Source organism: Cherax quadricarinatus, unplaced genomic scaffold, assembly GCF_038502225.1.
Source record: "Cherax quadricarinatus isolate ZL_2023a unplaced genomic scaffold, ASM3850222v1 Contig25, whole genome shotgun sequence".
Lineage (NCBI taxonomy): Eukaryota > Metazoa > Arthropoda > Malacostraca > Decapoda > Parastacidae > Cherax > Cherax quadricarinatus.
In genome coordinates this window covers 112501-125450 of record NW_027195051.1, presented here as the reverse complement: position 1 = coordinate 125450, position 12950 = coordinate 112501, and the positions used below count along the sequence as shown (strand labels likewise).

The 12950-nt window shown below is 44.7% G+C and overlaps 1 protein-coding gene across 1 annotated transcript in view; it reads right to left on the bottom strand.

Annotated features, from left to right (window-relative positions):
* The window catches only part of Dhit (Double hit), a 110483-nt gene that overhangs the window by 33333 nt on the left and 64200 nt on the right, over positions 1-12950 (bottom strand). The window contains exons 2-3 of the mRNA XM_070079823.1: positions 11424-11501; positions 161-222 (exon numbers count right to left, since the gene is read on the bottom strand). Of these exons, the coding sequence (XP_069935924.1) occupies positions 161-222; positions 11424-11501 (140 nt within the window). The remainder of the gene's footprint in view (positions 1-160; positions 223-11423; positions 11502-12950) is intronic.

Here is a 12950-nt window from a genome sequence, read left to right as displayed (position 1 = left end):
TGTGGGTGTGTGTGTGTGGGTGTGTGTGTACTCTCCCATTTCTGAGTGCGGGGGTCAAATCTTAACTCCTGGCCCCATTGCTCTCAACTACAAACACCATTTTTCTAGCTCCTGGGCACTATCGTACCTAGTCTTAAAACTGTGTATGGACTCTACTTACTAGAGCATTTCATTAATCGTTCAAAGGAGTCGCTCCACGCCCGTATTTCTTCTATCGTAGGTCTGAAAGCAGATAAAGTGCGTTATTAGTAATTATTAAGATAATTAGGTTTTATTTGTTGTTTAATTAGCGAATCTACACACACACACACACACACACACACACACACACACACACACACACACACACACACACGGATTCACGGAAGGCAAATCCTGTGTCACAAACCTTCTGGAGTTTTATGATAAAATAACAGAAGTAAGACAAGAGAGAGAGGGGTGGGTTGATTGCATCTTCTTGGACTGCAAGAAGGCCTTTGACACAGTTCCTCACAAGAGATTAGTGCAGAAGCTAGAGCATCAGGCGCATATAACAGGAAGGGCACTGCAATGGATCAGAGAATACCTGACAGGGAGGCAACAACGAGTCATGGTACGTAATGATGTATCACAGTGGGCACCTGTGACGAGCGGAGTCCCACAGGGGTCGGTCCTAGGACCAGTGCTATTTTTGGTATATGTGAACGACATGACGGAAGGGTTAGACTCAGAAGTGTCCCTGTTTGCAGATGATGTGAAGTTAATGAGGAGAATTAAATCTGATGAGGACCAGGCAGGACTTCAAAGAGACCTGGACAGACTGGACACCTGGTCCAGCAAATGGCTTCTCGAATTTAATCCTGCCAAATGCAAAGTCATGAAGATAGGGGAAGGGCACAGAAGACCACAGACAGAGTATAGGCTAGGTGGCCAAAGACTGCAAACCTCACTCAAGGAGAAAGGTCTTGGGGTGAGTATAACACCGAGCATGTCTCCGGAAGCACACATCAATCAGATAACTGCTGCAGCATATGGGCGTCTGGCAAACCTGAGAACAGCATTCCGATACCTTAGTAAGGAATCATTCAAGACACTGTACACCGTGTATGTCAGGCCCATACTGGAGTATGCAGCACCTGTTTGGAACCCGCACTTGATAAAGCACGTCAAGAAACTAGAGAAAGTACAAAGGTTTGCAACAAGGTTAGTTCCAGAGCTAAGGGGAATGTCCTATGAAGAAAGATTAAGGGAAATCGGCCTGACGACACTGGAGGACAGGAGGGTCAGGGGAGACATGATAACGACATATAAAATACTGAGTGGAATAGACAAGGTGGACAAGGACAGGATGTTCCAGGGAGGGGACACAGAAACAAGAGGCCACAATTGGAAGTTGAAGACACAAATGAGTCAGAGAGATAGTAGGAAGTATTTCTTCAGTCATAGAGTTGTAAGGCAGTGGAATAGCCTAGAAAATGACGTAGTGGAGGCAGGAACCATACACAGTTTTAAGACGAGGTTTGATAAAGCTCATGGAGCGGGGAGAGAGAGGGCCTAGTAGCAACCGGTGAAGAGGCGGGGCCAGGAGCTAGGACTCGACCCCTGCAACCACAAATAGGTGAGTACAAATAGGTGAGTGAGTACTCAGGGAGAAAGACCTTGGGGTGACCATAACACCGAGCACATCACCGGAGGCACACATCAACCAAATAACCGCTGCAGCATACGGGCGCCTGGCAAACCTGAGAATAGCGTTCCGATACCTTAATAAGGAATCGTTCAAGACACTGTACACTGTGTATGTTAGGCCCATACTGGAGTATGCAGCACCAGTCTGGAACCCACACCTGGTCAAGCACGTCAAGAAGTTAGAGAAAGTACAAAGGTTTGCAACAAGGCTAGTCCCAGAGCTCAAGGGAGTGTCGTACGAGGAAAGGTTAAGGGAAATCGGACTGACGACACTGGAGGACAGAAGGGTCAGGGGAGACATGATAACGACATACAAGATACTGCGGGGAAAATACAAGGTGGACAGAGATAGGATGTTCCAGAGAGGGGACACAGGGACAAGGGGTCACAACTGGAAGCTGAAGACTCAGACGAGTCACAGGGACGTTAGGAAGTATTTCTTCAGTCATAGAGTCGTCAGCAAGTGGAATAGCCTAGCAAGTGAAGTAGTGGAGGCAGGAACCATACATAGTTTTAAGAAGAGGTATGACAAAGCTCAGGAAGCAGAGAGAGAGAGGACCCAGTAGCGATCAGTGAAGAGGCGGGGCCAGGAGCTGAGTCTCGACCCCTGCAACCACAATTAGGTGAGTACAAATAGGTGAATACACACACACACACACACACAAGGAGAAGGATCTTGAGGTGAGTATAACACCGAGCATGTCTCCGGAGGCACACATTAACCAGATAACTTCTGCAGCATATGGGCGCCTGGCAAACCTGAGAATAGCGTCCCGATACCTTAGTAAGGAATCGTTCAAGACTCTATACACTGTGTACGTCAGGCCCATACTGGAGTATGCAGCTCCAGTTTGGAACCCGCACCCGGTCAAGCACGTTAAGAAATTAGAGAAAGTGCAAAGGTTTGCAACAAGGTTAGTTCCAGAGCTAAGGGCAATGTCCTACGAAGAAAGGTTAAGGGAAATCAGACTGACGACACTGGAGGACAGGAGGGTCAGGGGAGACATGATAATGACATACAAAATATTGCGAGGAATAGATAAGGTGGACAGAAACAGGATGTTCCAGAGATGGGACACAACAACAAGGTGACACAAGTGGAAGTTGAAGACTTAGACGAGTAACAGAGATGTTAGGAAGTATTTCTTCAGTCATAGAGTCGTCAGGAAGTGGAAAAATCTCGACAGTGATGTAGTAGAGGCAGGATCCATACAAAACTTTAAAAAGAGGTATGAGAGAGCTCTTGTAGCAGGAAGAGTGACCTAGTAGCGACTAGTGAAGAGATGGGGCCAGGAGCTGTGAAAGACCCCTACAACCACAATTAGGTGTGTACACACACACAAATATTGAATCTCGTCCCCCAACCGTTCTCTTTGTCTCCACTGCCAGAAGTCTGGGCAGTCTTGAGTCTAGCACTGCTGACCTCTCACCGTGGAAAGTGAACAAGTATGGAACATGACACTGATGCATGCGCATCACAAACCAGGCACTGTCTTAGGTACCATGGCACTCATCCCAGTAGCGACTGGCAGTGCCTGGTTCATGTGAGAGAAGGACGCTGTGTTCTCAAGGTAACTTTGCACATGTGGTGTGGTGAGGCTAGGTTAGGGGGTTCAGGAGTGCTTGTAGTCTAGCAGGACTAAAGTAACATGTAGTATGGTGAAGCTAGTTAGAGGGTCTAGGTGTTATTGTAGTCTAGCAGTACCAATGCACCAAATGTCTTAGCTAACACCTGGGTCTGTAATGTGCACTTACTGAAGCTCGTCTACCTGTCTACCCATTTGGCTTCAGTGACCTTTATGCTAAGAAACAGGAAGCAGCCCAAGGAACCAGTCACAAATCATTCCCCAAACTGTGGCTAGTGTTTATATCAATGTCTGCTATGATACCAAGCTGTGGCTAGTGTTTATATCTATGTCTGCTATGATACCAAGCTGTGACTAGTGTTTATATCAATGTCTGCTATGATACCAAGCTGTGGCTAGTGTTTATATCTATGTCTGCTATGATACCAAGCTGTGGCTAGTGTTTATATCAATGTCTGCTATGATACCAAGCTGTGACTAGTGTTTATATCAATGTCTGCTATGATACCAAGCTGTGGCTAGTGTTTATATCTATGTCTGCTATGATACCAAGCTGTGGCTAGTGTTTATATCTATGTCTGCTATGATACCAAGCTGTGACTAGTGTTTATATCAATGTCTGCTATGATACCAAGCTGTGGCTAGTGTTTATATCTATGTCTGCTATGATACCAAGCTGTGGCTAGTGTTTATATCAATGTCTGCTATGATACCAAGCTGTGGCTAGTGTTTATATCAATGTCTGCTATGATACCAAGCTGTGACTAGTGTTTATATCAATGTCTGCTATGATACCAAGCTGTGGCTAGTGTTTTTATCTATGCTTATTTCCTCCCATATATTTTTCAGCCTCCTGCCTCCTCTATCTCCTTGGATCAAGAGCCCTCCATCAATGTCCGTCCTTTAAAGTATTATGGAGTATCGACTGGGTGATAAATACTCCCACGAGTTCTGGATGTGATGCTATTTCTGTCTGTACTGGGAGGTGACGCTAGTGTGTGTGTGTGTGTGTGTGTGTGTGTGTGTGTGTGTGTGTGTGTGTGTGTGTGTGTGTGTGTGTGTGTGTGTGTGTGTGTGTGTGTGTGTGTGTGTGTGTGTGTGTGTGTGTGTGTGTGTGTGTGTGTGTGTGTGTGTGTGTGTGTGTGTGTGTGTGTGTGTTGTGTGTGTGTGTGTGTTGTGTGTGTGTTATGTGTGTGAGTGTGTTGTGTGTGTGTTATGTGTGTGAGTGTGTGTGTGTGTGTGTGTGTCTGTTGTGTGTGTGTTGTGTGTGTTTTGTGTGTGTGTGTGTGTGTGTGTGTGTGTGTGTGTGTGTGTGTGTGTGTGTGTGTGTGTGTGTGTGTGTGTGTGTGTGTGTTGTGTGTGTGTATGTGTGTGTGTGTGTGTGTGTGTGTGTGTGTGAGTGTGTTGTGTGTGTGTTATGTGTGTGAGTGTGTTGTGTGTGTGTTATGTGTGTGAGTGTGTGTGTGTGTGTGTGTGTGTGTGTGTTTGTTGTGTGTGTGTTGTGTGTGGGTTGTGTGTGTTGTGTGTGTGTGTGTGTGTGTGTGTGTGTTGTGTGTGTGTGTTTGTAAAGTAAAAGGACATACCTCTTAGCTCTGGGACTAGTCTTGTTGCAAACACAAGTGCAACTTGTCGGAATGCTGTTCTGAATGTGACATTTATTGTGGCAACGTTTTGCTCTTCAGGAGCTTTATCAAGCAATTACAAACAATACATGGACACAGAGGGTATATAAAGGCTCAGAGAGAGGTGCAATACCAGTGAGGTAACATTTCGATGTTCACTAGTGGTAGTAGTAGTAGTAGTAGTAGTAGTGACAAAAGTAATACAATATGATAGAGCAATTAATTCGTACAAGAGTAAAAGGATATAAAAGCTATTACTTAGGTAACATAAAAATAGGTTGGACAAATATAGACTGGAAAGAGGCAGCTTGTTTTAGTGTTCACTCTCTGTAATGTGCTTTGTGTAGTATAACAGGAGAGACTATGTGATGGCAGGGTTTACTGTTTTCAGGAGGATTCTTGCTAAGACTTTGGAGATGGTGAAGCTGCCGTTGTTTTGTTTAATTGTATTCGAAACAGCGATCAGTGCTGATTCGAGGCACTTGCGTCTGCGGAAATTAGTTTCTTTGATCACTAATTAGGCGTCTCTGAATTTCATGAGATGATTGGTGGAATTTCGGTGTTGTACACAGGCGTTGTTCAAGTTATCGTTCCTACATGCGTAAATGTGTTCATTGAGGCGGGTGTCGAGGTTTCTTGCTGTTTCACCTACGTAAATCTTGTCACAGCCTCCACAGGGTATAGTGTAAATTCCTGCATTGACTGGTTCGTGGTGCTTGGATTGTGTCCTGGTTAGATCCTTTATTGAAGTGCTAGAAGCGAAGGCGACTCTGGTGTTAACTTGTGAAAGTACTTTTGAGACGTTCAGTGCAACCTGGCTGTTGGGAAGAATTATAACTTTGTTGGGAGTTGTGTTGATGCGTGGAGAATTAATGATCTGAAGAGCTCTTTTCTTGCAGTCTTTGATGAAAAATGAAGGAAAATGTAACTCAGTGAATGTTTGGTGAATATATGTACATTCCTCGTCAAGAAACTCAGGACTGCAAATTCGGTATGCTCTTAGGAAAAACCCGATGATGATGCCTCTTTTGGTCTTGGTATCTTGACTGGAATAGAAGTGTGTGAGATCATTTTTATTGGTGGGTTTCCGATAAACTTGAAATCTTAGGTTGTTGTCTACTTTGTGAATGAGGACGTCGAGGAAAGGTAGCTTGTCGTTGGACTCTTCTTCTAGTGTAAACTGGATCGCCGGTTCAACTGCGTTGAGCCTTGCCTGAAGATCCCATACATCAAAACGTTTTGGAGTTATTACGAGGACATCGTCCACGTAACGTAACCAAGTGATGCTTGAAGGGATGATGTTGGCGAAGTGTTCGGACTCTAGGTGTTCCATGTATAAGTTGGCTAGGACGGCACTTATGGGGGACCCCATTCCCATGCCGTAGGTTTGTTTGTAGAGCTTGTTATTGAAAGAAAAACAGTTGAAATTAACACAGAGTTCAATCAAGTCAACAAAATCTCTGGGAGGTAGAGGAAGATTAAGGTCCTGATTGACTTTACGTCGGAGAACCTCGATGGCTTTTTTGGTAGGTACTTTTGTGAAGAGGGAAGTCACATCCAAACACATTAGTTGCACTTGTGTCCTTTTACTTTACATATTGTCGGTAATTCTACCAACTTTATTACAATCTGTCGGACACCGTAACATAATGGACATTTCATGCAGACATTATTTGGACACCCTTCTTTGTGCTCACAGCTATTGCAACAGACACAACTTCCTACAAGATTGCCTGGCAGAGAAGGTGATCCCTAAGTCTACTCCTGCACAACTCTCCAACTCCAAGCACCCCTTCTCTCCAGCTACCCAAGCTTACTTAACTGAATGTGCCGAAGAACTTTCTAACATCGCTAAGGAAACCTTTGAAACTGCAAGGAATATGAGGGCCAATCTTCAGATTGACCAACACACTGCTGAGCATATTCTCAGCACAGTCACCACAGCTAACCTTCAACAGAAGATCAAACTCAATCGCAAACTTCAGTACCTCTGCACCAACAGTCGATGGAAGGAAATGGGATGCGAATCCCTGATAAACAACTTATCGTCACGCACCTTAACCGACTACGAAAAACAAGCACTGAGTCTGGGACTCAAATTTACCACCAACATACGCAAACCTAACTATCAACTCAATCTAGTTACCAGGAACCATAGACACAGTGACAGCAACTTCCAGAAGGGTTATATACAGGGCCTTCTCACTGCAGCTTTATGTGAACATTCTTCATCTAATCTTCCTAGACGATACATCACTGCCCTTAAGAACCTCGCCAACGACCCCAACATTATCGTCACCACCGCCGACAAAGGAGGTGGAGACGTCATACTCAACACCAGTGACTACAACACTAAAATGATGGACCTTTTGAATGATCAATCTACATACGAACCCATCAGCACTCAACAGTGGGAGACGCTCACCAAAGATTTTCTATACAAAACCAGACAAATACTCAAACGCACTAGAGAAGGGAAGAAACTTCTGTACTTGTTACCAAGCAACCCTAAACCAGCACATATGTATGGTTTACCCAAGACCCATAAACACAATATTCCTCTGAGACCAATCACGTCAGGAATAGGCAGTGCTCCACACAAACTAGCCGGAGTTCTTGCCAAACATCTTTCCTGCCTTCTGGGGACCATCAGCCCCGCTCATCTTAAACACTCAGGCGACCTTCTCAACCGCATCTGTAACCTCTCCATCCGTAACAAGAAACTAAGCAGTTTGGATGTGACTTCCCTCTTCATAAAAGTACCTACGAAAAAAGCCATCGAGGTTCTCCGATGTAAAGTCAATCAGGACCTTAATCTTCCTCTACCTCCTGGAGATTTTGTTGACTTGATTGAACTCTGAGTTAATTTCAACTGTTTTTCTTTCAATAACAAGCTCTACAAACAAACCAACAGCATGGGAATGGGGCCAACTTATACATGGAACACCTAGAGTCCGAACACTTCGCCAACATCATCCCTTCAAGCGTCACTTGGTTACGTTACGTGGACGATGTCCTCGTAATAACTCCAAAACGTTTTGATGTACGGGATCTTCAGGCAAGGCTCAACGCAGTTGAACCGGCGATCCAGTTTACACTAGAAGAAGAGTCCAACGACAAGCTACCTTTCCTCGACGTCCTCATTCACAAAGTAGACAACAACCTAAGATTTCAAGTTTATCGGAAACCCACCAATAAAAATGATCTCACACACTTCTATTCCAGTCAAGATACCAAGACCAAAAGAGGCATCATCATCGGGTTTTTCCTAAGAGCAGCACCACAAACCAGTCAATGCAGGAGTTTACACTATACCCTGTGGAGGCTGTGACAAGATTTACGTAGGTGAAACAGCAAGAAACCTCGACACCCGCCTCAATGAACACATTTACGCATGTAGGAACGATAACTTGAACAACGCCTGTGTACAACACCGAAATTCCACCAATCATCTCATGAAATTCAGAGACGCACAATTAGTGATCAAAGAAACTAATTTCCGCAGACGCAAGTGCCTCGAATCAGCACTGATCGCTGTTTCGAATACAATTAAACAAAACAACGGCAGGTTCACCATCTCCGAAGTCTTAGCAAGAATCCTCCTGAAAACAGTAAACCCTGCCATCACATAGTCTCCTGTTATACTACACAAAGCACATTACAGAGAGTGAACACTGAAACAAGCTGCCTCTTTCCAGTCTATATTTGTCCAACCTATTTTTATGTTACCCAAGTAATAGCTTTTATATCCTTTTACTCTTGTACGAATTAATTGCTCTATCATATTGTATTACTTTTGTCACTACTACTACTACTACTATTACTACTACTACTACTACTACTACTACTACTACTACTACTACTACTACTACCACTAGTGAACATCGAAATGTTACCTCACTAGTATTGCACCTCACTCTGAGCCTTTATATACCCTCTGTGTCCATGTATTGTTTGTAATAGCTTGATAAAGCTCCTGGAGAGCGAAACGTTGCCACAATAAATGTCACATTAGTTGCACTTGTATCCTTTTACTTTACATATTGTCGGTAATTCTACCAACTTTATTACAGCAGTTATTTGGTTGATGTGCGCTTCAGGAGATGTGCTCTGTGTTATACTCACCCCAAGATCTTTTTCCTTGAATGGGGTTTGTAGTCTCTGGCCCCCTAGACAGTACTCCATCTGCGGTCTTCTTTGCCTTTCCCATACTTCATGACTTTGCACTTAGTGAGGTTGAACTCCAGGAGCCAGTTGCTGGACCAGGCCTGCAGTCTGTCCAGATCCCTTTGTAGTTCTGCCTGGTCCTCGTCCGACTGGATTCTTCTCATCAATTTCACGTCATCTGCAAACAGGGACACTTCGGAGTCTATTCCTTCCGTCATAGTTTACAAATACCAGAAACAGCACCGGTCCCAGGAGTGACCCCTGTGGAACCCCGCTCATTACAGGTGCCCACTCTGACACCTCGCCACGTACCATGACTCGCTGTTGTCTTCCTGACAGGTATTCCCTGAGCCACTGTACTGCCTTCCCTGTTATCCCTGCCTGGTCCTCCAACTTTTGCACTAATCTCTTGTGTGAAACTGTGTCAAACGCCTTCTTACAGTCCAAGAAAATGCAACCTACCCACCCCTCTCTCTCTCTTGTCTTACTGCCGTCACCCTGTCGTAGAACTCCAGTAGGTTTGTGACACAGGATTTCCCATCCCTGAAACCATGCTGGCTGTCGATGATAAGCTCATTCCTTTCTAGATGCTCCACCACACTTCTAGGTGCTTCACCACTCTTCTCCTGATAATCTTCTCCATGACTTTGCATACTGTACATGTCAGTGACACTGGTCTGTAGTTTAATGTTTCGTGTCTGTTATTTTTTTAAATTGGGACTACATATGCTGTCTTCCATACCTCAGGTAGTCGCCCTGTTACGATAGATGTGTTGAAGATTGTTGTTAGTGGTACACCTTGTGCCTCTGCTCCCTCTCTCAGGACCCATGGAGAGATGTTATCCAGCCCCATCGCCTTTGAGGTATCTAGCTCGCTTAGCAGCCTCTTCACTTCTTCCTCTGTTGTATGTACTGTGTCCAACACTTGATGGTGTACCCCACCTCTTTGCCTTTCTGGAGTCACTTCTGTCTCCACTGTGAACACTTCTTTGAATCACGTTGAGTTCCTCACATACTTCACGGTCGCTTCTTGTGATCTCTCCTCCTTCCTTCCTCAGCCTGATTACCTGGTCCTTGACTGTTGTTTTCCTCCTGATGTGGCTGTACAACAGCTCTGGGTCAGATTTGGCTTTCGCTGCTATGTCATTTTCATATTGTCGTTGGGCCTTCCGTTCCTACCTGTGTATATTCATTTCTGGCTCTACGACTGCTCTCCTTATTCTCCTGGATTCTTTGCCTTCTGTACTTCTTCCATTCCCTAGCACACTTGGTTTTGGGCTCCCTGCACCGTTAGGTCAACCATGGGCTCATCCTGGATTTTTCGTTATTCTTGTTACCCTTGGGTACAAACCTCTCCTCAGGTTTGGCACATATTCCATCACCTCGTTTACTGACTTCCCTGCCAGTTCTCCGTCCCACTGAAGCCCGTGTGTGTGTGTTTGTGTTTGCGTATTCACCTAATTGTGGTTGAAGGGGTCAAGACTCAGCTCCTGGCCCCGCCTCTTCATTGTGTGTGTGTGTGTGTGTGTGTGTGTGTGTGTGTGATTGTCGTGTGTCAGTGTGGCGAGTCAAGCATCATTGTTTCTCTCCCTCACACACACACACACACACACACACACACACACACACACACACACACACACACAAACACACACACACACACACACACACACACACACACACACACACACACACACACACACACACACACACACACACACACACACACACACACACACACACACACACAGACATACAACCATAGAGGGGACACAGAAACAAGGGGTCACAACTGGAAGCTGAAGACTCAGACGAGTCACAGGGACGTGAGGAAGTATTTCTTCAGTCATAGAGTCGTCAGGAAGTGGACTAGCCTAGCAAGTGAAGTAGTGGAGGCAGGAAGCAGAGAGGGAGAGGACCTAATAGCAATCAGTGAAGAGGCGGGGCCAGGAGCTGAGTCTCGACCCTTGCAACCACAATTAGGTGAGTACAATTAGTTGAGTACAGACACACACACACACACACACACACACACACACACACACACACACGCAAATACAACAGGCCTAGTGTCTAATCGACATGTGCCTAGGACAAAATGGCAACTAACACACACACACACACACACACACACACACACACACACACACACACACACACACACACACACACACACACACACACACACACACACACACACAGCACACACACACACTCGCAAATACAACAGGCCTAGTGTCTAATCGACATGTGCCTGGGACAAAATGGTAACTAACACACACACACACAAACACACACACACACACTACTCCCTCTCACTCACTCCACTAACGAACCACCCGCCTCGTTAACAAGGGAACAAACAATAACGATTACTTACGGTGGTTCGTTGTCTCCGTTTAACAAATCTATTCTCCCAATTTTATGTCTGTGGTCCTCTGGCGTTTTCACGTTTAAACTGAAAAGTAAACAAAATTATATATGAGAAACGTCAAATACACACACACACACACACACATATCTATATCTATATCTTATATATATATATATATATATATATATATATATATATATATATATATATATATATATATATATATATATATATATATATATATATATATATATATATATATATATATATTTTTGTAATCGAGGGGAGAGGTATACCCGTAAGGGACACACAATGCTGGCGTAAGAACCTGGAATAACTGTTTTGTGTTGAGTATTGTGTGAATTGTGTGTCCGGGATTAAAAATCAGGTCCCCCTTCTTAGTGGGGTGATTATATCTCTCTCTCTCTCTCTCTCTCTCTCTTAGATCTATCCAGGATGGGTCCAGGCGAGAGATGACGTCTTGCTCTGTTCTCTACTCTGTCAAGCAGTCGCAGATGAGAGGGGGGCAGGCAAACCAAGAAAGTGGAGCATACTCAAGGTGTGAGCGTACTTGTGCCTCGTACAGGATCTTGCAACCCTACTGTCAAGCAGATGCGAGATACTGCGAAGTGCTGTGAACTTTCCTGGCTGCCTTGTTTGCAAGATTTACAACATGGTTCTTCATGGTTAGTTTGGAGTCAAATTTCACCCCAAGGATATCAACTTCTTCTCCAGGTGCCAACATCGTCCCATTCATCATTACTACTGCACCAGCATTACCATCATGGTGCCTAGAGACGATCATCATTTGCGTTTTCTCAGGTGCAAATGTTACTTGCCATCTATTTCCCCAAGCTGATATAGCTCTCAGGCTGGTGATTGATGTGCAGAGAAGCTGGCATTTCTTCTCTTGGATAAGTGAATGTCAGTGTACAGTCGTCTGCATATGCATGTGATTCTGGGATGAGATGAAGAAGGTCGTTGAAGTAGACATTCCATAACAGTGGACCCAGCACGCTTCCTTGTGGAACGCTTGCCCCAATAGGATGCCTTGCTGATTCCGTTCCATTGAGGACTACACTTAGAGATCTACCATGAAGGTAATCACTGAGGAGACATAGCGTAGAGCCTGCAATTCCCAGTGCTTGAAGTTTTGCTAAGAGGCCCTGGTGCCACACCCGGTCGAAAGCGCCAGCAATGTCCAGTGCTACCACACAGCTGACTTTGGATTCATCCAGTGACTGGTGCCACTTAGTGGAGGAGGTTTAACAACAGATCAGCAGCAGAGTAACCTTTCCTGAAGCCATATTGACGATCACAAAGTAGTGAGTGGTAGTCAAAAAAATCTGTCATTTGTCTTGAGATAATTGTCTCAAGGATCTTACCAGTGATTGACAGGAGTGACACTGGTCTGTAGTTGCTGATTTCTGCTCTGCTCTTCTTTTTGTGAACAGGGACTACATTTGCCTCTTTCCATGGAGAGGGCCATTTACACTGTACTAGGCAGTGCTGAAAGATGCAGTTAGATGTGCT